Below are 26320 nucleotides of genomic sequence, written 5' to 3'. Positions count from 1 at the left end.
CCTATGCAGAAGGAAGCCTCATCCCACCCCTGGAGGCTGCATGAGGTGGTATAGGGCAGCCGGTGCAGGGACGGACTGGGGTGTCTGCCCCCTGCCTGGGGGTGTGTCCTGGAGGCTGGAGCTGCTGGGGACCGTCATGGGGACATCTACAGACTGATGGGCTGATGATCAGGTCTGCAGGAGGCTGGACTTCAAGCAGGGGCCTGCATCGTCACATCTGAGTGTAGAGGTAGAGCAAGCTGTGCTGGGAGGAGGGCTGATGGATGAGCAGGCTGAGAGCTGAAGGCGCATTCAGAGGCAGGCAAAGGGCCCTGGAACAAGGCAGCCTCTCATTGGACATCCTTGCAGGCCCCCGTGAGCTCAGCACTGGGCCCTTATCATGAGCTAAGCAGGTCGAGGTCAAGCCTTTGGGTTGCTCTGTGCGTGTACTCGGGAGCCTGGTCAGGGATAGGGAGGGGCATCGGGCAGCCAGCCAGGGAGCTCACCGCCCTGACCTTCTGGAGGGCTCTAGTCCGTGGGTGGAGTTGGACAGGGCTGATTCTGGAGACTGCTGTGCTCCCAGCCCAGGGCAGACCTGCGCAGTGAACAGACTCTGCCCCCAGGGCCAGGTCAGGGGCCCAGGCCGGGGTGTAGATGTGCCCCATCAACTGGGAAGGGCCTCTTCCCTAAGTCTCCGAGGCTGAGGAGATGGTGGGTGCTGCTTGCTGGGCTCTGCCAGGCAGCATTTGCAGATTTATTGCCGGACACCGTGGTGACGTGCATGCTCCCTCCCCTCAGCATACCCTGTGCAGTGCCTGCTGCCCAGTGCCCATGGCTCCTGCACAGACTGGGCTGCCCACTGGTACTTCGTTGCCTCTGTGGGCCAGTGTAACCGCTTCTGGTATGGTGGCTGCCATGGCAATGCCAATAACTTCGCCTCGGAGGAGGAGTGCATGAGTAGTTGCCGGGGGCCTCAACATGGGCCGCGCCGACCTGGGCCTGGAGCCTCTGGCCAGAGCACCCACAGAGATGGTGGTAGCAGCAGTCCTGGAGGCCAGCAGGAGGCCAGCCGGCACAGGACAGGGGCCACAGTCCAGAGACAGCCCCTTCCTTCTGATGGCCTCCGGTGGCGAGACCAAGAGCCTGGGCCAGGGGAGGCATACCACGCCCAGGTCTTCGGAGAACAGCCCCAGGTCCAGGAGCTTGGGCCCAGTGCCCCTCGACTGGGTGGAGACCCCCGGGAGCCAGCACCACCCTCCCACAGCCCCTCTCACAGGTGAGACCCGCCTTCCCCAGGTAGGGGGATAGCAACCCAGAACCTCCGTTGAGCCTGTTAGAGCTAAAACCCTGAGGTCAGCCAGCCCTGCCATCTCCACCTTAAATCCTCTCAACAGCCCTGCCTGCAGGGTCTTTTTACCTTCATTCTACAGCTGCAGAACCTCAGGTTTCAGAGATGGGAGACTTGCGGGAGGTCAGGCAGGCACTAGATGGATGGTGGTGCCTGGATTTATCCACAGAGCAGCCCAGTGTACCCCGGGCCTGTCTAGTTGGAAAAACTTATGGGCTTCATGATGTTTGACAAGTCATCCGATTTCTTAAGGCCTTAGTTTCTTGACCTGTAAAATGGTGATAGTATCTTACAGGTTTACAGTGGGTTCCATTTGTTATTACTCCTGCAATGGTATCATATTAATGATTTGGGAATATTAGAAACAAGACAAAATTTTAAATTCTGAAGGGGTTAAGTCTGCCACACAAACCTGGCATGCACTCTGTGCCCCCAACCTCTGCATCCGTGGGCTTTGAGTCTGCCCTGCTGCCGCCAGGTGAGGGGGACATAGTGGTGCTTGGGGTGTGCCGGGAGCTGGGGGAGGGAGGACTCCTGAGCCCGTGGGCTTCTGGAGCGTGGCCTCCATGCCCCCCCCCACCCCCGGCCCAACGCGGTGATGAAGGGCCGGTCCTGGTTCTGGCATTCATGCCGGCAGTGTCAGGTCCTCACTTCCCTCCTGTCCAGGACTAGCTCGGCAGGCGTGGAGCCTGCTCTGGTGCAGGCAGCCCTGGGGCAGTTGGCGCAGCTGTTCTGCCCAGATGACGCCTCCCTGGACCCCCACGCCAGGTGGCAGAAAGATGGACAGCCTGTGTCCTCTGACAGGTATCTCCCTTGGGATGGGAGGGTGGGCGGCCTACAGTTTCCTCTGCCAGGAGCTCTGAGGCTGGGCCGGGATCTGGGTTCATCGTTTTCCTCAGGAGCCCGGTGCTCAAGCCCCCACCCCCTTGATTCAGGCACAAGCTGCAGCCCGATGGCTCCCTGGTCATCAGTCCCCTGCGGGCCGAGGATGCTGGCACCTACAGCTGCGGCGGCACCAGGCCAGGCCGTGACTCTCAGAAGATCCGGCTTCAAATCTCAGGCCTCTGCCCTCCCCACCCCCCACCACAATAGGCTCTTGCGGCCCCAGGGTGGGAGGGACTGGGCCAGGGGCTCCAGTTGGTCTGGATGGATGTCTTGCCCCTGTGGCCCTTGTTTCTCCACATTTCCCCCGCCAGCCTCATGGCCCACCCTTCCCTCTGCCCCTTTCTCCCCGCAGCTCACCTCTTGCTTCCCCTGGCCTGTGACAGGAGGTGACACAGCCGTGCTGGCTGAGATTGAGCCAAGGCACTTCCCTCAGCCCGGGACCCCAGCCTGGGGCCACAGTTCTCGAGACTCCAGCCTCGGGGGGGATGCTGGGGGCCTGGGGGCCATCTCCTCCTCATACCCACGGCCCACGGTCAGGTACCAGTGTGGCAGTGCCATACTGCTCTCAGCCTCCCCCACCTGAGGGCCAGGGTCCATGTCTCAGTGGCTGGGGGGAAGGTAAATGGGTCCCCAGGCCTGCGTGTGCTGTGACCAGGCTCTCTGGCCCCTGCTCGGGGCTCTGTGGGCTGAGGATTAGGAACACGTGGCTCCTGAGCCAGGCCTCTTGAGGAAGCAGAGGCCCCTTCCCCAAACAGTTGGAGGGGTGCAGGTCCATGGCCTGGGACTCAGGAGCTGAGGGGAGGGAAGGCCCCCGGGATGGAGAGGGCCTGCGAGGGCCTTGAAGACGACGGTCCAGTTTACAGAGGGGGTGCAGAGGGCTGCGGGGGGCTCCGGCCCCATAGTGGCAGATGAGCAGGACAGGGACAGTCAGAGATCCAGAGCCAGGGGAGGTGAGAAAGCCAGAGAAGCTAGTGGACTCTGCCCCAGGTAGTTAATGGGGGTCCTGACCAGAACAAAGGGGTTATTTAGGAAGCTGCAGCTGGCTGGAGAGGAGGGGGCTCTGAGGCTTGTGCTGAGGTCCCGTCCACAGGCAGGGTGCGGAGGACGCAGTGGCAGGGAACTCCCATGGCTGTGGGTGCTCGTTCTGCAGGCTGCGTCTGGACCGGAACCAGCCTGGGGTGGTGGACGCCCATCCGGGCCAGCGCATCCGGTTGGTCTGTCGTGCTGAGGGCTTCCCACGGCCCACCATGGAGTGGCAGAGAAACGGGCAGCCTCTGTCCTCCGGCAGGTTTGCTCAGTGCCTTGCCCTTCTGCCCTGTGCCCTGCCCTGCTGTGGCCTGTGGCTCTGCTCAGTCTCAAGCAGGACCCAAGGGAGTCTTGAGAGGTGGGGCTGCTGGGCTCTGGGCCTTTCCAGAGCATGGTTAGTGGACAGAAGGAACAGGCCAGCTAAAAGAGGGAGTGGCTGAGGGACAAAATGGAGGCAGACACACTTCCGGCTGCAATCATAACAACTGATATTTATTGAGCCCATACTGAGATTGTGGGGCTTGTTCTGTGTCATACAACCTCTGGAAGAGCTACATTGAGGTGGGAGCTATTTTATCCCCCATTTTATGTACAGAAGCTTAATACTACACAGCTCCTAGGTGGCAGAACCAGGATTTAAGCCTCTGAACAAGTACAGTGAAAACTAGAAACCCAAACCAGAATTATTTTGTGTCAGAAAATGTGAAATGATTTGGCAGGCTTTTTAAGTCAGGCACCTCTGAGTAAATGAGAGTGGCTGGAGGCCCTAGGAGCCAAAGGATGTGGGCATTTTGTCAGACCCTGCTGAACAGCAGGGGCCAGTCAGCCTCTCACCAGGGAAAGAGACCCTGCCTCACCCGTGGCCCGTGCCAGACCCCTGGGATGGAGCCACCTGACTGCTTGCTCCCCAGGTACCAGCTGCAGCCCGATGGCTCCCTGGTCATCAGCCCTGTGGCTGTGGAAGACGGTGGCTTCTACGCCTGTGTCGCATTCAACGGGCAGGACCGAGACCAGCGATGGGTCCAGCTCAGAGTTCTGGGTAAGGGGGCAGTCCTGAGCGGAAGGGTGAGTGGGGCCAGCGGCCTCTGAGGTCAGGTGGCCCAGGAGTAGAGGCTCAGCATAGTGGCTGAATGGTGCCTCCTCCTTGGGCCCAGGGGAACTGACGATCACAGGGCTGCCCTCTACTGTGACGGTGCCAGAGGGGGACACGGCCAGGCTGCTGTGTGTGGTGGCAGGAGAAAGCGTGAACGTCAGATGGTCCAGGTAAGGCTCTATTCCAGGCAGGCCTGGCCCTCAGGCCCTCACCCGAGGCTGTGCCGCCCAGAGGGGGGCTGCCTCACCGCTCATTCTTTTGCCCCTGCCTCCAGACCTGGTGCCAGGGGAAGGCCTGCAGCCCCACCTCCTGCAAGACGAGGTCCCATAAGGCTGCTCTTTTTTCTGCTGGCTGGGCAACATGAGGGTTTCTCAACCTCAGGGCTACTGGCATCTTGGACCTGAGAAGTTTTGGTTGTGGGGATTGTCCTGTGGTGGTCGGCAGCAGCTAGGCCATCTACCCACTAGAGGCCAGTAGCACTTGCTCCCAAGTCATGATGTAAGAGATGCCTCCAGATGTTGCCACCGGTCCCCCGGGTGGAACAGTCGCCCCTGGGGTTGAGAAGCACTGGGTCACACTCAACTTTGGAGACTTCAGCGGTTTCTTTACTCCAGATCAGTCGGTCTTATTCATTCAGCAAACATTTTTTTTGCCCTGGTCTTCCTTGCAATGTGTCAGGACTAGGCTAGGCTCTGGGAATCCTGGGACAGTCTGAGCCCCCTGGATACTTCCAGGCAGGAGATGGGCCCAGCACTCCCTGAACTCCAGAGAAGGCTCTCCCCTAAGTGCCATCTGTGCATGGAGCTGAGGCTGTTTCCTGTCTGGGAGAATCAAGGAGGGGCGGCCATGGAGGGGCCCCAGGCTGGCCCTGAAGGCCGAGGAGGGGATGTTCTTGGTCAAGCCACAAAGGTGGGTATTTGAGAGATGATGTCAGGGTGGGGGTGGCCTGCCCGCTGGAGGGGAGGACAGGGGCTGCAGAGGCTGCTGCCCCCAGTGTGGCCTTGCTGCCCGAGGGGAAGGCAGCAGGGGGCCTGTGCAGGCTTCTCAGGGGTGCTCTTTGTCCAGCCCTGCCCTCCTCGGGCTGGGGCTCTCCTTATCCTGCCAGGCCTGCCTGTTCAGCTGTGTCTCACTTGGATTTTCCCAGCAGCAAATTACCCTCTTCAAAACAAAACAAACCAAAACAACCCTCCTCTGGCCCTGCACTTCCTGTGGGCCTAGCCTGTGGCAGTGCCCCCCCAACAGAACCAGTTTACGCTGGCTGTCCCCACCTGTTTGCTTTCCCTGCTTAGAGCTCAGGCCCTGCACTAGGGCCTCACATCTGCCCCCGCCCAGGGATACTGCCCTGGCCACGGCCACCAGCGACCTCCTAATTCCTGTGTCCTCTGGACACATCTCAGTCTCCGCAGACCTGCAGTTCCTGAAGTCCTTGGTCCCCAGTTACTCTAAAGTCACCTTGGACAACTTCATAGACACGTGGCTTCTGATGTTACATCAGTACTGACACACTGTCTGGGTCCAGACCTCCAGCGCCTCCTGGTATCTCACAGGCACCCTAAGTGCAAGATGGTGGAAAATAACTCACCACTCATCCGTCATCGCATGGAGGGGCACCACCAGCACCCAGGACCTAAGCTAGAAGCCCCTTACTTTCCTGCATGTGTGCACCACTGCGGCAGCCATTTACCTGGTCTGTGCACCCAGGCCTGCCCCCCAGCAGTCAGTGGTCCTTTCAAAGTGCAAAGGCCATGTCCCTGTCAGTCCTGCTCGGCACACACCCCTTCCTTAGCCAGGGTCCAATTCAGACTCCCAGCCAGAGCCACGTAGGCAGCTGGCTGGCTCACGCTCCTGGCTCTGGGCGGCACCGGCCTTCCAGCTCCTGAGTCCCCATGTTCTTCTGTCAGCCAGCGGCTGCCTTATCCTCAGGTGAGGTCTCGGCCAGCGGTCTGCCTCAGGGAAGGGTCCCCTAGACACCTGCACCCCCACCCTAGTGGCCTGGAGGCAGGGAGTGCTTCTGTGGCTCATCAGGCAGAGGGCCTGGCACCTCATGGCTGCTTGAAAGACCTTTGTTAATGAAAAGTGAGAACAGGACCTCTTTATAGTAAGAGGCAAACTTTCAAAAAATTTAGATCACTGGGCTGAGTTCTGTGAGTCCTGAGTTACTTTGCTGTGATAATGTTCCATCTTTTTGGTCTCTGGTCCCACCTCTTCCCTCTGCAGACTGTCCACAAGGGAGGAGGAGCTGGCTGTGGAATGGTCTCTGATTACCTCCTCCCTGTCTCCCAGGGCCCGAAGACCAGAGGCCCTGCCCAGCTCTCCCGGTGTCCTCTCCCCTCCAGGAATGGGCTGCCGCTGCAGGCCGATGGCCGTGTCCACCAGTCCCCAGACGGCACACTGCTGATCCACAACCTCAGGGCCAGGGACGAGGGCTCCTACACATGCAGTGCCTATCGTGGAAGCCAGGCAGTCAGCCGCAGCACCGAGGTGAAGGTGGCCCCGCCAGGTGGGAAAGGCCTGCCCAGGCTTTTGCTTGTTCTGAGAGCTGGCTTATGCTGCAGAATGACTGCGCAGGCTAGAGCCTAGGTCTTTTAACTCTTCCTATTTAATGCTCTTTTCATCAAATGATTACACCCGTCAGGGGTGGAATTTTACTTTCACTATTTAGTAATACTGGTATTTTAGCCTTATGTTCTTTAGCTCTTGCTCTTTGAGTTGTCCTATTTCAACAAATATGCCATATTGTAAGACGCATTATTGTTTTCATACCACTAAGAAAATAATGCTGTCAGTTAAAGGACACAATGCTAAGAACTTGCCAATTAAGATGCAGTCCAGTTTGAGAGGTTTTAAAATATGGAAAGTGTATCTCAGAATTGATGAAATAGACTGTGGTTTAGTGTTGAAACTCACAAGAGCTCCATATTCAAATAAGCAAGAGGGAAGGAAGGGGGAGAGCTCTGTCCTCTGCCCAGTGGGCCTCCCCACAGCTCCTTGGTCCAGGTTCATTGCCTGCCTGCACAGCACAGTAGTGCCCCAGATTGAGCAGATGGTTCACATGGGGCCTAAGCAGATCCAGGGGAGAATGTGCCAGGGCCCTTCCTGTGCTGGTTCGCCTGGACATTCGCAACTATGGGAGCTGCAGTGCACCCCGAGGAGCACTTATACACAGGGTGTCGGACCTGGCGGCCTCCTGGCTGCCAGACTGAAGGTCTGTGGTAGGGACATTGCTCAGTGAGTCAGACTGGCACGTAGGCTTCCAGTGTGTGAGCACCTCAGGACAGCGACTGGGACTCGTGTTCCCAGGGACCAGCCCAGAGCTTGGCATCAGTAGGTGCACAGGTACTTGATGACTGGGTGCATGCATGCATGAGGACATGACCTTGGTGAAAGAACCATACCACAGAGGCTACTCTTCAATTGTCATGCCCACTAAACTGACCTCTTGCCTACATACTAACCAAACTTACAAGATGGGACAAACTAGAATGCTGATTTATGGGAGCAAGCGAGCAGTTAGGAGGGCCCAGGTCATGTTTGTGATTGGCTATAGACGTGTCTCCATGGGAAACAAATTATAACCAAGCTCATGTAGTCACAGCCTGCTGGGGCTCCCAATGGTGTGTGGCCACCAAGCTGAAGTGGTCTGATGTGGCCTGCCTCCTGGACAGGAGGCTGATGGTCTCAGACCACTTGTCTCCTGCCCTCTGCTAGGATGGGTGTTTTGGGGGGGGTGCCTTTCTTGACTAGAAGCTGCCTCCCTACTTACTCTGTGTTCATTCTATTGACGAGGCTTTAGGTACCTGTTCTCACCATCTATGCTTTTTGGAGGGTCTCGGAGCTTGAGGCTGCCTCCCTTTGCCCTATTCATGGTTTGGTGACGTTAGAATTACAGTGTTAGCATCAAGGTGTGGGAGCTTTGAGCTAGTCACACTCTGGGGTAAGAAACACACTTCTGTGGGGATTTCTCAACATTTCTGCTTAAAAGATTGGGGTGAGAAACAGAATATAACTGTAGGGATAAAACATGGGAGGTGGTCAGTTACTTTTTTAAATGACAGGGAGCGAGTTATGGGGGAAAAACAGTTAAGCACTCCAATTTTAGCCTTGGTTACTATGTGCCCAAGATGCTATTATCTCTATTTCAGATGAGGAAACAGAGGCACAGAGAGCTCAAGTAACTTGCCCAAAGTCACCCAGCTGGTGACCCTCTTGTCAAAGCAGGAGGGCCAGATCTGTGCCCAGGCAGTCTCGCTCCAGAGCTGGTGTGCTTGACTGCAATGCTGAGTGCCTCCTAACCTCTGGGTGCAGAGGCTGCAACAGCTGATATACCAAAGTTACTGATCGTTTTAAACAATATGCATACATGGCTTGCTATTTTTATAAATGTTACACAGACATACCCAAACTTTATAAAGTGACTCACCAGTTAGGTATGGTCTTCTAGCTGTAGCTGGGCAAAGCAAGGGCAGAGGGGGTGAAGCTAAGTCTTCCCCAGCCCCATGAGGTCTGACTTGAGTAAAGGTGCTACTCAGGCTAAGCCAAGCTGAGGGATAAGAGCCCCTCCCAGAAAGGGAAGTTACCAGATAAGGCCACTTCAGTCCTAAGATGAAGCAGCAGAATGAAATCCTCACAGGGGTTTTTAAGGTACAGAAGCTTCTGGTAAATTCAGAAGGGGAGGGAACCACTGCTCTGTTATCAGTATAGTATTAGAACCATAGTTCACAAGACTTTTCCTATCACCTTGCCTAATACTCATTGCTTTCTCTCAGAGAAGTGGAAAAATTTTGGACAGATGGGGAAATGAGTGACTAAGAATAGCTGGGGCTATTGAAGGCACAGAACTTTTGAGGCGAAGGAAACCAACAGTGAGGAGACAGCCCTTGCCAACTCAGAATGTTACTTCGGGTGCTCACACTCTCTCCTTCCCAATCCAGAGGTCAAGGCAGTTTTCACTCAGCCCTTCAGGTCTCAGTAGTAAGGGTAGGGAATTAACTTCAAGACATGTCTAACTGTCCAGTCAGGCAGTGTTTGGGAGTCTGTGCTAGGCTGCGGCTGCAGGAGTGAGAGGAGAGGTGCACACCGCGTGCCGAGTGAGGCCAACGATGGTGGAGATGGTGGTCCCTCGTGCAGGTGTGCACACGGGTGTTAGAAGTTTAGAGAAACTGCACTTTGGAATTTGCCAATTCTGCTGCTGTTTCCCTTTGAAGGAAATGAAATGGGAGGTGAGACTTTTTAGCAGCCACAGAGCTTCTTTAGCAGTCCCCCTGTCCCGTTGTTTTGCAGCACAGGCCGGCCAGCCCAGGGGCCCCACCAGGGTGTGCGCCGACCACCCGGAGCTGGCTAACTGCGCTCTGGTCCTGCAGGCCCAGCTCTGTGGCAACGAGTACTACTCCAGCTTCTGCTGCTCCAGCTGCTCCCGCGCCCAGCCACACGCTCAGCCCATCTGGCAGCAGGGATGACAGCCACCTCCAGCCCCAGTTTTGAAGCAACTCCAGGGCTGGGGAGAAGGGGGAATGGACTCGTCGTCTCCCCTCTCTGGCTGGCAAAGGGGGTTCTCTTCTGGAGACACTGGCCTTTTAACCCCAGCCAGTGTTGAGCCGCAGCCGCACTCAGTCCCCAGCAGTGTTTGTATTTCTGACAAAACCACCGGTGGCTGCTGAGTTGTGAAGAAGAGGAATCTGCTTAGAAAAGGCCAGCCTTTACAACTTCCCTCTATAATTTCTGTCACAGGATCAGTTCGCTATGCTTTAAAGCAAGCTCTCAGGGTTCTTGTTTCATTTAAAGTTGGATGGGGAGGTGTGAAATGATTTCAAAGCTAACACCTATCTCATTGGGGGGCATGAACGCCTGCTGTGCTAGGAAAGGATTCTGCTAGAACTAGTGGGGCCTAACAGTGGTCTGTTGCTCCAGTCCCTCTCACCCTTCCAGGGAGCAGAGAAACCAGCTTCGAGTCCCATCTGTCCATACAGTTAATGGCAGAATGTTTGTGAGAGGTTTCAGTAAAGTGGAATGTAATGCAAGAGTGTTGGGATTTGGGGTCAAAGAGCAGCAGTTGTCACATTATCATCTGTGCATGAAAGAACTGGAGAAGCTTCTTCCTTTCTTTGGGAAACTTGAGCCCGAAGCTCTCTGGAGGCTGGTCTGCAGAGCCTGGCAGTGAGGACCATCTCGCCCTGTGTGGAGGTGATGGGCCTGCTCTGTACAGCAACCAGTGAGTCTCTCCTCAAGAGGAATCTGTGAAGCAAAATGTTTGCTGCCAGATAAAACCAGACTGTTATTAAAAACAGCATCAGCAAAATGGGGGAACCACTGGAGGGGAGGGCAATGTAATAACAAGAAGTGGTAACAATGTAAAAAAAGTGGTTTCAGAAGTGGTTGAGTTCAGAACCTCCAATTCCTCATTGCTGAAACAACAGGCCTGGATTCAATGCACTTCCCAGGCAGTCCCTTCAACTTTCTGCAAACCCTCCAGAGGACGGCTGGGCCTAGTGACAGATTATCCTGGAACACAAAATGACAGGTGTTCTCAGAAAAGGGGGGCTCTTATTGCAGCACGCTGGCTGAAGACAAACTGCGTCATGTCTGAGTGGTGCTGCTCAGTCTACCTCTCATTCCACAAAGGAAACACTGGCTAAGGGCGGAGGGCTTTTCTTCCTTCCCATTTAAAAAAATATCGAGGAGTATCCCCTTTCATTTACCATGGTTGGTTTTGCTACAGAAGTTGGAAAACAAGGGCCTCTTTCCTGGACTCCCCAGTTCTTTAAACTAGTACTTAGCCAGCTGGAAACATACTTCAGAAGGTACGTTTGAGATGAGCTATCTCTTCCTAGAACTAGTCAGAGTAGTGGGTAAGGCTGAGGTGAGAGCAAGTCACTCTAGCCCAGCAGTTCGTAGTCCTCTTCCGTATTGGGAGCTTTTCAGAAACTGAACCTGGAGTTCCACTCCCCAGAGATTTTGATTTAACTGGCCTGGAGTATGGACCAGCATGAGGATTTTGAAAGCTCCCCAGTGATTCTAATATGGATCTGAGGTTGCGCATCACTGCTCCAGCCCTGGACTGCTCAGAATGTGTATCTTGCTTAAATGCGGATTCTGGTAACTAGGTCTGATTTCTGTATCTCTAACCAGCTTGTGGGTGAAGTCCATACTACTACCATTCCAGACCATACTTGGAGCAGCAAGAATCTGATATTGGAGATGTGCTTAGGAACAACCAAAACCTAATGTATGAATACAAACATGAATCTGAGACATTTACTAGTCCCAAGGAAGGATTTTCTAGCCACCAAAGCAGAGATTAGCAAGTACAATGGAGAGAGTACAAAACCAAAAAGGGGAAAGAACAGCCCGTCATGGGCAAAAGCTTCTACCACGAACATTTATTTTTGTTAAAGCATATAAATTCTCATCAGTACAAATATATATAACTTACATTTGATTGTAAGGCCAATGTTCAAAAGTAAAAATGAGATGGGAATCTCACATTGTTACCAGAAGTTAAGTGGCTGTAACTGGCAATGGGATGTTCTGCTCACCACAGGGGAGGGGGACAGATGGACACACACGTAGCTACTAAAACCGAATCTCCATCCCCACAATGTTCACGGGAACAAAACTTAAAGGACAAAACAAAACCCACCAAGACCCTTATGACAAACCAACACAGTAACCTGCGTTCCTGTCTCTGGATGTGATTATGTCATTGTCACCTTAGTGTTAAAGGATTAACATAAGGAAACTGCAGCAACATGTGAAAGAAATGCATATTCTCTATAGAGTACATTTAGATTGATTCCATTAAAATAGTGAGATTAGAATTTCATCATAGGTTTAAAACCAGGACAATACTGCTCTTTCATTTCATTTAAAACTACAGCCTAATGACTGTATTGGTCATAAGCATGATTGTTGTTGCAATGGGCTACTTACAATGAATGATACCAAATAAGCTAGGGATCCCGCCTGCAGCTTCCAGCCTTTCCTCTTCTGACTTCAGTGGGCATCAACGATAAATCAATCTTATGTACAAGTTCTTACAGCTAACCCTTTTACCTTTGGCAAGATTACTTACAACTCATACACCTTTTTTTAATATTGAGAACTATTTAAAATATTCTAAATGCATAAAAATAAAGATTTTGGCTTTTTGATATATATATTTATAATATTTATTCTTACTCAAAATGGAAGCTCAACTTTGCCCCTAAAATATAGCTCTGCTGGGCAGCTGCTGCCATGCCCTCCTTGTCAGTCTGGCGGGACTGCCTGCCTCTGCTCCCAGCCTAGGCACACGCCACCCGATTCTTGATCTCTAATTCAGGCCAGTCCTGAGAGCAGGCGAACAGCCTGAAAAGCAAAGGGAGATTGTTTTGCTTCCCGTTATTTTATATTCCAGTAAATGTGCTTTGAATACAGACTCCTGTTCAGATAATTCTCCCTCCCTGTTGCCAGAGATTCGTAAAGGGCTGAGGGAGGACGAGGGGGACAGAGGGCACCATTTCCTCGACTTCTTCAACCTAATTTTGAGACAGCTCTTCTCTAGGAATGGTTTTCTCCACTTTTTTCAAAATCACCCCTCACAGCATTCTGTGCTTAGACATGCTCCCTGGGGCCTTTGGGATTAGTGAAAAGTACTGATGGAGAACACAAAGTCCCCTTTGCTCCTCTGACCTCCACCCCACTGCCCTTGCCTAAGTATGGACAAAATACTTTAAGGCAAGGGAACCGCTTAAAGTTCAATTTCAAACGTCTTCTGTAAGTCACTGGAGAAAGGGTTGGTGGGGGAGGGGTTGGTGCGCTGCTTGGACTTGCTCTCTAATGCAGCCCACTGGGCTTCAAAAGGATCCACCAGGCAGGTGCCTGCAGGGGCCTCTGTGTGCTTGTCTCCTGGGGCCAACCTGCCATCATCTACACCATTGAAAGCAGAACCATTGAGGTGCTGAGCAGGCGGCTTAAAGAAGGGACTGGCAGTAGCACTGCTTGGCTCATACTGAGGGAATGTCTGCTGCTTGGCCAGGCTGGGAGACTGATGGGGGTGGGCAGCCTGAGGGTGGCCTGCAGTGCCAAACACATTGGCTACCATCTGGGAGGGGGTGATGCCCACTACAGGCACATTAGGGGCTGGATAGGGCATCCCATTGGCCACAGGATAGGACTGGGCAGGGACAAAGGCTGGCTGCAGGGGCGGGACAACACCCACAGGCACCGGCTGAGAGGTGAGGAACGCGTTCCCTTGGAAAGGCGGAGCTGGCTGGGAGCCGGCAGTGGGCGGAGGAGGCTGGAGAACTGGCTGCAGAGGGGCAGCCGAGGCCTGGGGCTGTTGAGCCCGGACGCTTTTGGACACCTCTTCTAACCAGCGGTCAGCCTCGGAGGGAGTGCGTCTGTGACCAGCCTGGAAGAGACCTGGAGAGGCAGCACCAGAAGATTGACCCCACTCGGTCCCTGGAACCAACGAGATGGAAGAGAGACAAAGAATCAGAATCTGTAGGGGCTTCTTTCCTCCCCTGATAACCTTGGTTATCTGAATGGTCCTAATACATGAAAAAGTCTGCCTCATGGGATATTTTGTGGTTTTGGCAGGTGGGAGGAAAGTATCACCCATTGAGGAGCTTCTGTGTCAGGGCAAAGGGAACCTGTCAGGCTGCTGTCTCAGCCATGCTGCACGGCACCAAGGCAGCAGGCTAGCATCAGAAACTCCTCCTCGTTGCTGGGCTCATCTGCAGGATAGAAGCCAGCTTGTACACACTCTAAAGGGCTGATGGTGATTCACCTTCTGCTCTCACAGAATGAAAAGAAAATAACCAGAGACTTGATGCCATACCTTGTGGCCTGTCTGGCTTCCAGACACATGGTGTCTTTCTGGTAAACTGCCTTTATCATTATTTAAAATTTTTTTGGTTTTATAATTAACACATTTATCACAAAAAAAAACCTAGAAAGCACAGAAAAGTGCTTTTTTGTAGCCCGTTTGTAGACTTGCCATTGTAGGAGGCAGGGTCCCCTTTGGTCTATATATGTCCACATACCTCCAAATCCAGTGACAGACTCTTGGAGAAGGGCCCAGGAATATGTATTTAAGAAGGCTCTATGGGTAGTTTTGTTCTGTAGTCCTAAGAATTTCCAATCTAACCTCTTTAGCTCCTCTCTTTCACTTTCCTTTCTTAATAGTAATTCATTTCCAGGAAGGAACACACTTTTCCTAAAAGGGCTCCTCCCTGGTTCCCACTCAGGTAAATGGCTGATTTTCAAACCAGGGTCATTTATCTGATTCCAGAATCCTCACCACCATCTGTAGCCACCTTACCCGAACTCATGGCTGCAATTCCCTTGTTAGCAGCATCAGGGGCATGGGCCCAAGGGTTGGTTTCACGCACAGGCATTGCTACGGGAGCTAGAGCAGTATGGGCTGGCTTAGCAGCAAGCACATGGAGGGCTGAGTCAGTGCCATTAGCTACAATGGGAGCAGACAACATCGATGCAGTTAATTCATGCAGGGTGTACAGGCAGCCCCTCGGAGCCAGGTCAGCCAGGCCAATGTGCAACGGTGGTGGAGCAGACAGGACAGAAAAGGTGGTGTTGGGATAACCATGCCATCTTGCAATGGACACATAAACCTTTTGGCAAAGTGATAATTAGAGGTTGTAATTAAAATGGCTATACTGAAAAAGTCAAATGATTATTCTAGGAAAATATGTATATGGAGAGAGAGGAAATGAAGTCTAGGAAAACAACTTCAAATTAAGTTGAACAGAGCTGTTTTGTCTTAGAAGCAGCAAAAATCTATTCTAGATATGGCTCAGCCTTTGGCATAATGACGGAGATAGAGCATTTCCCTCCCCTACCACTTTTCCAGAAGACCAAATTATGCCAATAATAACAATGGTTAAATATAATGATTCCTTATTATGTGCCAGGCACTATGTTAGTGGTACTTAAGTGTGTATCACCTCATCTAATTCTCTCAAAACCCCATTAGGCTGGTATTACCTCTGTATTACAGATCAGAAATAAAAATTGGTATGTATTTTCATTTGCTTAATAAATTTGTACTCTGCTACAGAATTTCACCTTTTTTGAAGATTTCCCCCCCTTAGTAATGTTTACAGTATCTCAAAGTACCTACCATTCTTCCCTTGTTGCCCTTTGTTAAAATCTTCCAATCCCTGTTCCTTTACTGCAGACATCTATTCCATCAGTTTCTACTCCCTAGCTCTCTACCATATTCAGTATGGAGAAGACAAGTGGCACCTTCCCCTGTCCTATACTTGAATCATTCCCTCTTTAGCACAGGGCAACCATGCTTATGGTAGCAGTACTACTTACCCAGGGTCTGTCAGAAAGACTAGCTCACCCACAGTGGGAGACCCTTCAAGGCAGAGAAAGGATTTTGTTCTATTCAGTTTTGTAAACCATTGCTTTGTAAACAGGCAGAGTTAGTAGAATGTAACAGGTACTATATTCAGAAAGACCTGGGTTTAAATCCTGGCTGTGTGATTTGGGCAGTTTACTTAACCTCTCTGAGTTTCATTTTCCTTATCTGTAATGTCCACCTCAAAGGGTTGTGGGAACTAAAAGAGATGAAAGGATGCATGAGTCCTTACCAGGGTGTGGCAGGCATTGTGCTAAGTCTCAAAAAACTGCCCATTACTATTATTATAAATGTTTTAGATGAAATGAAAAGCCAAGTTTCTGAAACTTTTTTTTTTAAAGAGACTCCCTGGAGGAAAAGTATATGGCATCTTCCTCTGATATGCGTGGGGGTACTCTTTCCACAGAGAAACTTTTTCTGAGCTCTCTCTCAAAAGAAATGAAGAAACAGCAATTATAGGAGCCCAAATCTAGAATCTGTAATTTAAGTTATACAGACTCTTTTCTGACCTCTGAGTCAATACCAACTGTTACTCAGTATCTCTGAAAACAGTAACCCTTCAGTACCACAAAGACAAATTTTAGGACACTTGTTATAGAAGATGAGATGAACTAAAGAGCAAAAAAAGTACCCTTTTCTTCATGAGCCTGTTGTGACAGGGTAGAGACTAGGTGAGTCCAGGGCTTTTCAACCTTGGCCCTACTGACATTTTGGGCCAAATCATTCTTTGTTGTGAGGGTGGCTGTCGTGTGCACTAAGGATGTTTAGTAGAATCCCTGCCTCTATGCAGAAGGCATAGCAACCACCTCCTACCAAGTAGTGAAACAAAAAATGTCCTCTACAAATGTCAAGTTTACCCTAAGGGGGCAAAATCACCTCAAATTGAGAACTACTATGTTAAAACCAACTCTGAGGACTGTTGTTTCTGGAGAACTGGCTTGATACTCTGACTTTTAACAGTTCAGTGGCAAATAAAGCAGTAGGTCAGGACTACAGAAATTTCAAATTGAATAGGATCAAAGATGGGTAGGTACATGCAAAATGATGAATGCAGACATCCTAAGAAACAGGAGGGGGAACAAAGCACAAGACATTGTCAAAAAGGAAATTAATAAATTCAAGACATTATCAAACACGCTCCTGGGAAGTTCAGGATGCCAATTTACAGTTAGTGAGCAGCATTCTAAAAGTACTAGTTTGAAAGAGAATAGTTGAGCAAGCTAAGAAGGCACCAACCTTGAAAGGCAGGAGATTGTGGTACTACCACTGTCATGGGTTTTGTCATTGGGGCGGATGAGAAAGGATCCTCAGAGGGCGTGCTGAAGGCATTGGTGATCTGTGAGCACAGGGAGCTAATACTCTCTGCTTCCCCTTCTACCTCTGGCACTGCAAGACCAATAGAAAATGGTTCCAGACAAGAAAACCAAATAATCCTGAAATATGATACAAGGTTGCACTTTGCACTGCATCCCTTATTTGTGGAAGTAAAAGTCTCAGCTCTCAGGTGGGGCTATAAAAGCAGTTTCAAATAATTTACTGATCACGATTTCACTGGCTTTTCAGATGAGAAAGTACAACATTTCAATAGTTCATGTACTAAGGTCTCTCTTCCTCCCTTGCAAATCCCCAGATTTCTGTATGCCCTCTCCTGTGTGAAACTGTTGAGTACTTAGTATTCTCTTCCTTGTGCCAGTATGTCCAGTTAGCTAGATCTTTCCAGAAGACATCTGCAACCTGCCTTCCTACCAGTTCCTAAGTTAAGTTCTGGAGCCAAGTACTTCTATCAGAAAATGAGTTAAAGTCAGGGGCACCAGTGGCTGCTCAGTCCTTTTCTCTGTAATAGTGATGGCAATGTCATCACTCTCTTTCTTCTTCCAAGTACCAAGTGTATGAATTGCAATAACATGACAAATTGAACCGAGGTCCAGGACTGTAGAGGCTTTGTTCTTTTTTTTTTTTGAGGGCATCTCTCATATTTATTGATCAAATGGTTGTTAACAACAATAAAATTCTGTATAGGGGAGTCAATGCTCAATGCACAATCATTAATCCATCTCAAGCCTAATTCTCATCAGTCTCCAATCTTCTGAAGCATAATGAACAAGTTCTTACATGGTGAACGAATTCTTACATAGTGAATAAGTTCTTACATGGTGAACAGTACAAGGGCAGTCATCACAGAAACTTTCGGTTTTGATCACGCATTATGAACTATAAACAATCAGGTCAAATATGAATATTCGTTTGATTTTTATACTTGATTTATATGTGGATCCCACATTTCTCCCTTTATTATTATTATTATTTTTATTTTTAATAAAATGCTGAAGTGGTAGGTAGATGCAAGATAAAGGTAGAAAACATAGTTTAGTGTTCTAAGAGAGCAATTGTAGATGATCAGGTGCGTGAGGCTTTGTTCTTAATACTGATGTGGGATACTCCATGTCACCAAGGAAGCTAATTATGTGTGCTGAATTTTTCTTTACCCAATTGTGAAAAGAGAATAATAGCTTTTGTTTTCCACCTGCTCCAGAGACTAAAAATGAGTTACTTGAAGCATCTGGAGTTTCACCTTTTATAGGATTTAAGAGTTGCAATGACCCTCAACAATCACCTACTCCAAATGTTCTTTGGTCCTAGTTTTATCCATCACAGGAACTTAACTCTGTGTACTTTAATACCACTATCAGTGGGAGTGTCCTGTTGAGACAGAGCTTATATTCTGTTATAACACTGGCTCCACATGTCTCATAGTGAAGTAAAATAGGGCCCAATAAAAGCACTGGCCAGATCTAACATTTTAGCCCAGGATCTCATGATAAGGGTAGAACTACTAGGGCTGGCTCAGCTGTCCAAGGCCACAAAAAGGCCTGTGTGGCAGTTCTGAAAGGTCATGAATATGTGAGCAAGCCCATCTGTTGATGATCAAAAGATCTTAGATTTATACAGGAGACCTGTTTAGAGTTTCCTCCCTAAGGAGGTAACCATCCACAGGGACAATGAGCACTTACCCATTTCTTCTGGTACATCTGACAGTAATGCTATTTAACTGGATGTGTTACCAAAGCCTTTTCTATAAATTCCCTGCTGGGTCCCAAATGGCAGCATAAGAACGGAAACTTGAGACCCTTGATGTTTGGAAGCAGGTCAGCTGAAAGGAAGTACACTTCCATTAGGATAAACCACAAACCTTGCAGCTGAGGCTGGGAATTCCCATCATGGCTCTGTTACCTATTTGTTGAAGAGAAATGAATGACTCATGTCCCCCTCCACGAACCCGTAGTTTTCTCCCAATGGGAAATGATACAAGATAGTAGAACCTCAACCAGCCTCAGAGAGGAGTGGCTGGCTGAATGGGATTAGTGTCTCCACTGGAAGTGATGATAATGCTTCAGGGCTGGAGTGCCCAGTGAGTCAAGGGGATGCTGCATTACCTGCATTTTTTATGGGGAAATCAGTCTTCCTCTGCATAGTGGAAGGCAACTCATTGATGCGCAGGGACAGCTGGCGCTTAAAGGGTGACATCTTCTGGCTAAGAGCAGGAAATCCTCGGAAAGAGCCTTGGCGAGCAAGCTGTTCAATTGGCGCGTGCCGGCGTGGGATGGCATGAGGATTGTTCATCTCCACAGAGGCAGTGGTATCCGAAGTGGGAGAGGTGGGAGAGGGTGGGGATGGGGCAGTGCTGCCAGGGGCCACTGATGAACCAACAACTGTCTTATCTGTTTCAGCTCAAGAAGTCAAGAGAAAGAGGACCTTAGTAATGTCTTCATACAATTTGAGCTTATACACCTGAGGAAATCTAAAACCCTCCTAAGTCCTTTACCCTACTTCCTTCCCATCTCTTAAAACACAGTTTAGAAGCAGGGCTTATATATATTTTTCAGAAAAATAAAAGATTTAATAACCTACCACATGTCACATGGTATATAGACTAAGACAAATAGTAGACTTTTGATTCTCATGCAGTGATTCATAATTTAAGACTTTCATCAAGATTTAAAAAACAAACCAGTACCTATGAACTCCTAATATGATGTCCTTTACAGAATGATGGTTAATGGTTTTAACATTTGCTTGTTTGTTTGAGGGAGAGAACTTTGCAAGTGGCAGAGTCAGAGAGGTCTAAACAAGCATATGTTTGATTAGATGCTAAAGAAAGTCAGAAAGCAGTGTTTATATCAGGGACAATACACATTTGTGGCTCATCTGAATAAGAGTACACAGAAGTAAAATTTTAAATTGAGTCCTAACACCTACAAAGGATTGTGAGGGGAGGGGGCTAGAGATTTACCACAATCAGAATGGGACTTAGCTGGTACTCACATGAAAACAGTCTTGTGGTTAAGTATAATACAACCATTTTGGCAACTGTTGTGTGTGCCAAAAAGTATATTTGGTAATATTAAAGAATATGGTTCCAGTATGAAAATTACTGAATTGTACAATCCATACTAAATATTCTGATAAGTGGCATGGTGTTTTTTTTTTTTTTGTATTTATCTTGTTTTAATGGCAGCATGGTATTTTTTTTATTCTTTGCTATTGTGGCACAAATAGAAATGAAAAAAAAATCACAATTAATAATTTCAAATAAAAAAGATTTTTTTTGGCTTAAGAATTAGAGCTGTTTGTATATTAATGATGTTATTTAAAATGGCTGGCTTAGAACTAAAAAGATACGAAAAATTAGCAAAATTTTATTAATGTATATTTTAACTGAACTGTCTTAACTGTTTTAATTCCAAAATATTCCATGTTGGTTTCAACCCCAGCTATACACAGGCATGCAAAGCATTTGCCCCAAGCCCTATCACTTAATTTTAAAATACACTCAACCCAACTTTAGAAATAGATTCCTGAATAACTTAAATGCCTCTACAGGCATTTCTGCTATGTTGCCATGTACACCTGAGAAAACTCCCATTCTGCAAAAACACATACTAAAATTAATAAGGCTGTGGGAAAAGAGGGGCGAGCTTCTCAACATATATGGACTTTTTTCACTAAAGAGCTAAAAACAATAATAACCTAATACAAACAGTATCACTGTGAAATCTCTACCTGCATTTGCACCTAGCATTACCTTCAGTAGATTCTCTGCAGCCTAAACCTGGGACTTGTACTTCTTTCTTCAAGATATAGTTCCTTGCTGGCATTTGCCTCTCAGAGCTCAGATTCATCAAATTAAAAATCTGTTCTGGAATATAGATTTTCCAAATTTTGTTTTTAAATACAGTGGGTATCTCTTCGCAGCTTCTTCAGTGCACTCTGAGCTTCCCCAGATAGCTTAATACAATACAAAGACTATAAACAACTTTGAAGCCACTAAACAAGCCACTCAAAGGAAAGGACTTTGTTTAGGTTTTCAGCTTTGTTTTTAAGGTCTTCATATATGGCTAAGCATTCTCTTTGTGAAAAAGCTCGCCCCTGAGAGCTTCCAAATATTGACCTGCTGGGGAAAACTGCTTGAATAAACACACACCATAGTAGAACAGACTGTACCTTTCTTAGCATCTTGGATTTGTTTCATCATCTCCTCTCTTTCTGCTTGTTCGGTGGCTGTTGTGACACGGAATGACCCTTCTCTTGTAAAAGTGGTCCGACTGGCATCGAAAGTAGCGGTCACTCCACATTCCTTCTCCCGCTTCTGCTTACGTTCTAAACAGGCTGCAAAAGCACAGCCGACTGCGTGGCTCAATCTTTCACCCTGTATGTAACAGAAGGTTTAAATGACGTTTTTAGTTACAGTACCAACAATTACAGATAAGCTTGGACCACAAATAAGTCTGCTTTTACACAAGGCAAAATGCTGGGAATTCTAACTTAACATTAGATTTTAATATATTCATTTGGCAAATGAATTTAAGTGAATATATTGCCTTAGGTAATGCTTATGACACCTTACTGAATAGGCACCAGGTACAGGGACCATGAGTAACCTGTATTTTTGTGAACAGCTATGAGACCTCTTTATTAGTCAGGCTCCCATTGTCTCTCACATTAGCTCTGGCTGCCAGCTTAGGAGATACTGCTCAGGGTTCTGGCCCTAAGTCTTGACACAAAAGCCTCTATTTGCCATTTAGAATAGTGGGAATATTTACCAAGTATTTCTAAGAAAATACTGGATAGGCTCAGGAGCTTAAATATACTGTCAACATGTCTAGGAAAAAAAAGTGCAAACTTAAAACTTCGGATAAATAAATTCAACTCCAGTGATGAGAATGGAATCAGGCAAAGGAGAGGCTGGCTTCCTCAGTCGCTCATTTCTGAATGCTCCCCCACCCTAAGCCCTCCCCAGCCTAGACAGCCTTGAAAGCTTTCAGGCTTTCCTCCATACCTTCCGTCTTCTTCTAGCTCTCTCAACCCTAACTCTACCTCCCAACCACACACAGGCAAAAAGATAAACAAAGCAACTTTTCATTCATACTCTCTACTTAAAAAGGAATTAAATAGATAAAACTAATTTGTTTGTGTGTAGGAGAGGAGGGCTTATATAATCTAAATACTGTTTTAAAGATATACCATATTACCTAGAGTAAATTTAATAAAGTTAAGGGATTATTTTTACCAGGGTTATCTGTATTTTAAACTGTATCTCTAATTGTGGAATTAAAAAGTTAGACATGATGTAGTAACTATTGGCATCACTAATAGTGAAAGGAGGTATCTAAGAACAGGGAGCCCCTTGTGGAGTTCTCAAAATCACACCATGTGGGCCAATGCTCCTATATATGGCTCTGAGCAAGTATTTTCACTGATTTTATATAAAATATATATCAGATATCAAAGGGCAGATAAAGCCAAAATGCTTTTTGCCCCTAAGATTCCAGGTGACTTTAAACTGTAAGATTTCACATGACTGTTTATTTAACAGAGAAACTTATTCTTTATGAACCTACATTATTTCCCATCTAACTTCTCAGTAGGATGATAAACACTGAAGCATGAAATAGAGGAGAGTATCAAAGGAATTTTAGAACCCACTTGCATTTGAACACAGCTCTATTACAAGAACAGTGCTACAGGCCAAGGAAGCTTATTTTATTTCTCCTAGGCCTAGGGCAGAAGTTCTTAAAGACAGACACCTCAAGCCCCATCCCAGAATCACTGAATGAAAAACCCTGGGATTGGGGCCCAGCAGTCTGTTTTAATAAGGTCTATGTGATTCTGGTATAGGAGAACCACTGGCCTAGTAGATTCAAACAGCCTGAAAGACCCTGATTTGACAATAAAACGTTTTTAAAATTAATATAGGGAAACTCTTTGGATTTTGTGAGTATAAGAATAGCAAAATATACTGCTTGTAGCTTAAAATCTGAGAGACAGAGGAAGAAACTGTAGTTTAGTTATTCAACTCATTCTCAAAGCCTTGTGTCAAACCAAGGATGCACAGCTTGAACAGTATGAGAGACCATTTTTGGAGCCGTTATTGTGGGCCAGACCTTATGCTAAGAGTGCTTATATTCATTATCTAATTTAGTCTTCACAATTATTAGCTCCATCTTTTAGAAGTGGAAATGAAGACTCAGAGAATGTTACAATAAGTTGCCCCAAACCCCACAGCTAGTAAGAACCAGAACCAGTACTGGAACCCAGGTCTGATTCAGAGCCCTCACTCTTAATATTTATTTATACTGTCTCTATGTGCTTAAAAAATTTTTTTTTCTAGTCAATTTTTAAAGCCTGGCCACCATTTATTTTCCAGGTTAAAGCTTGGTGAGCATTTATTGAGTTGTAACCTTCATGAATGGCTATACTGCCTTATTCTGTTTGGATTTTTAAAAATTCAGAAATTATACAACTCAATGCTCATCAGCATCTAAGAAGCTTGCATTTCATGTCAGAATTTTGGGTAATTTACATGAAAGATAATAGATTACATTATTCCCTATTTTTAGACAAAACAAAAAATTTCTATGTGCAACAATTTTTAGCACAGCTCATTGTACAATTTTTTTCTTTTTCTTTTTTCCTTTTTTTCATTGTACAATTTAATATTTGCTTTTTAATTAATTGAAAATATGATACTCCAACTCAATTCTTTCATTTGTAGTAGTCTCTTTGCAAATAAGTTTATAAGCACCTTTCAAATTGCAAGTATCTTCTAGAGAGATAAATTAGCAAACAAATACACCTAAGAAGTCTTGAAAATAGTTCTAATAATGAGAAGTTTCAAATAAAGTTTAGCATCTACCATCACTACAGCACTTTTACTTTTCTTTAATGACTTTGGATCTCAGCCAATCATCTTGCTCTGGAATTTGGGGGCGGAGGGGAGAGACACACCAAGAGTGTGAACTACTTGAATAAAAGGGGTGAAAGCAGGCTAGTTTGGGGACTTGCAAGTGTGGTAACAGCACATACGTATTAAAAATGTAGTGGAAACTGCTTGGCTGAGCCAAACCAGGAGGAGCTTGGCTAACAGAGGTTAGTCATGATGAAATCCATGCTGTTAGACTCACCGTGTCCTTGACAGCCATGAAACAATGACAGATCCAGCGCCGAGTGGTGCCATCACGACATATGTAAGAAAAGGCTCTATCGAAGTTCCTATCTGGGGCACAGAAAGAAACCTTTTCTATTGTCTGGTCTACTATGAGGTCCTAGAACAAGAGAATTACAAAGGAACAGAGGATTTATGAGGTTATTCAAGGTTCTCAGAAAAAAACAGGATGTTGTTTCACAATACCAAATCCTTACATCTAATGCATCGAGGCTATGGAATGGCTAGATCTGAGGCCAGCAGTCTGAATACTAAGAATTTGACCTAGAAGAGATCCCAAGAGGCACTTTGTTCCAATGCTTCCCTGACCTCATCTTCATATTCTAAAACATATGATTGCTGATTCTAGTTTTACCATGGTAGATTCCACATTCAACTTCATAATATATGTGAATTAATATATTTAATTTCCATGTATCTTACTTTTAAGAATATCATTTCCAGAAGTTTTTTGCATTTATTAATTTATTGATCATTTAATTTTGAGTATGACATTCTGTTTATATACTTGCTGAATGGCACAGTATACATATAGTATAAATGTTACACAAATTTTTAAAAAAATCTTGAGGTTTTTCTGTGTGATTTTCTCATAGCCTAGAATGCCTAGATGCTGAGGTGGGCTGTAAGTACTGAAATATACAATCAAACAAAAAGGCTTTTATAAAGCCCCACTATGAGAATTCCTGTTGCCCCATAAACTTACTAATCAATTTTTTAAAATTTTGTAATTCTGATGGCTTATGCTTTTATTTTGTATAACCTTGATTACTACAAATTTCCTCTTTAGCAAAGTTATTCTTCAGATCTTTTGGATTGTATATCATTTTTCTTATTGATATATAGGAGTTCTTTATATATGAGCCATTTACAGATCATACACACTGTAAAGTTTCTTTTGTATTCATGGTGGATCTAAGGGTGATAAGCCACTAGTTAGTATTATCACTCAACATAGGAAGGACTAATTAATGCCAATGCTATAAGTAGCCACCAGGGGGCAACATCACTTTCTAACTACTGTATAAAAGTAATTAAAACCACCTCCCTGTACAAATTTTTCATTTAAAACACTAATGAAGACTACACAGATTTTCAGCAGTAAGCTAATTACAATGGTCGTTGTTTCCAATAGTAATGCACACTTAAGACTACCACTTCCCTTGAACTTAGATGGAAGATCAAAAGAACTAAAATGCAGCAATATTAAATCACTTAAAATGATGAGGTGTTATTCATCAAAAGTACTCTTTACCTGTCATACTTTCTCCCTCTTACAGAGACATTTCGTGTTGGGTATTTTTTTTTTTTTTTGGAAAAATTACTTCCTTGTTAAAATTTCTCCAGACTTTTTAGGTCTCTTAGGAAATTTTAATTGATGACTAAATGTGCTTATATAAGTCCTTATGTTCTCTAAGGACAAAGTCTATGTCTCCATTCTTATTTGGGCATGTATGATCGCTTTCTTTCAAATGCAGAATGCTTCCGATGATTTAAGACATTGTGGAGATTCTAAGTAAATGTTATAATGATATGAGCCATTTACTATTCCTTAAGTCACTTAAATTGGGTTTTCAGCCAAACAGTAGGTTAATCAATTCAAATATCACTTACTAAAAATGTTTTATTAAGGAACAAGAAGGAATCTCAGCTGTGGCCCATTGTCTTTTTTAAAAAATATTTAACTGTGGTATTGTCCATCATCTTTTACATCAAATTTATGGGGGTAAACATTTTTTAAAAATTACATGTAAGAAAAAATGTAGAGCTCAGACTGGGACATTAAGTACAAATGTTTAGTACACTTAACATGCTGTGTCATGTAGATCAAAATGTTGAGAAAATTTTCTTGTTTTTCACTAGGGTAAATGAGTTAACTAAATTGGTTGCCTGAACATTAACGAGCCTCTCAGAAGACTGCACTTTGGACTAAATGGAAGGATTCAGAGTGACTACAACAGCCTAAAGGCATTATATTTGATCATTAGAGATTGAAAAAAATATGAATAGTAACATTTAAGCTTATAAAAATTTTAAACTTTATACAAATTTTACCTTAGTTTTTTCATCCACAACTCTGAGTCCATCTGCTGATACCCACAGGACTGCCTTAACTGCTTT

At 46.5% G+C, this 26320-nt stretch overlaps 2 protein-coding genes across 24 annotated transcripts in view; one reads left to right on the top strand and one right to left on the bottom strand.

Annotated features, from left to right (window-relative positions):
* The window catches only part of PAPLN (papilin, proteoglycan like sulfated glycoprotein), a 43216-nt gene extending 30734 nt beyond the window's left edge, over positions 1-12482 (top strand). For 7 of the 12 annotated variants that reach the window (XM_073242151.1, XM_073242150.1, XM_036996364.2 and 4 more), the window contains 9 exons: positions 778-1255; positions 1994-2131; positions 2263-2387; positions 2596-2749; positions 3363-3500; positions 4150-4277; positions 4393-4501; positions 6668-6831; positions 9692-12482. In XM_073242151.1, coding sequence (XP_073098252.1) covers positions 778-1255; positions 1994-2131; positions 2263-2387; positions 2596-2749; positions 3363-3500; positions 4150-4277; positions 4393-4501; positions 6668-6831; positions 9692-9924 — 1667 coding nt within the window. In that variant the 3' untranslated portion in view covers positions 9925-12482. Of the gene's footprint in view, positions 1-777; positions 1256-1993; positions 2132-2262; positions 2388-2595; positions 2750-3362; positions 3501-4149; positions 4278-4392; positions 4502-6667; positions 6832-9611 lie in introns of all 12 variants that reach the window. The other 5 variants (XM_017657594.3, XM_017657593.3, XM_036996402.2 and 2 more) reach the window with 3 other exon arrangements.
* NUMB (NUMB endocytic adaptor protein) overlaps positions 11693-26320 on the bottom strand; it is a 216305-nt gene continuing 201677 nt past the window's right edge. For 8 of the 12 annotated variants that reach the window (XM_073242168.1, XM_073242162.1, XM_073242170.1 and 5 more), the window contains 7 exons: positions 26255-26320; positions 24159-24299; positions 21199-21403; positions 19131-19424; positions 16933-17082; positions 14632-14778; positions 11693-13769 (listed from right to left, as the gene is read on the bottom strand). The exon at positions 26255-26320 is cut by the window's right edge and continues 9 nt beyond it. In XM_073242168.1, coding sequence (XP_073098269.1) covers positions 13057-13769; positions 14632-14778; positions 16933-17082; positions 19131-19424; positions 21199-21403; positions 24159-24299; positions 26255-26320 — 1716 coding nt within the window. In that variant the 3' untranslated portion in view covers positions 11693-13056. The remainder of the gene's footprint in view (positions 13770-14631; positions 14779-16932; positions 17083-19130; positions 19425-21198; positions 21404-24158; positions 24300-26254) is intronic. The other 4 variants (XM_073242169.1, XM_073242171.1, XM_073242172.1 and 1 more) reach the window with 2 other exon arrangements.

This window comes from Manis javanica, chromosome 8, assembly GCF_040802235.1.
Source record: "Manis javanica isolate MJ-LG chromosome 8, MJ_LKY, whole genome shotgun sequence".
Lineage (NCBI taxonomy): Eukaryota > Metazoa > Chordata > Mammalia > Pholidota > Manidae > Manis > Manis javanica.
Note: the sequence above shows the minus strand (reverse complement) of the source record. Positions and strands in the feature narration are given on the sequence as shown.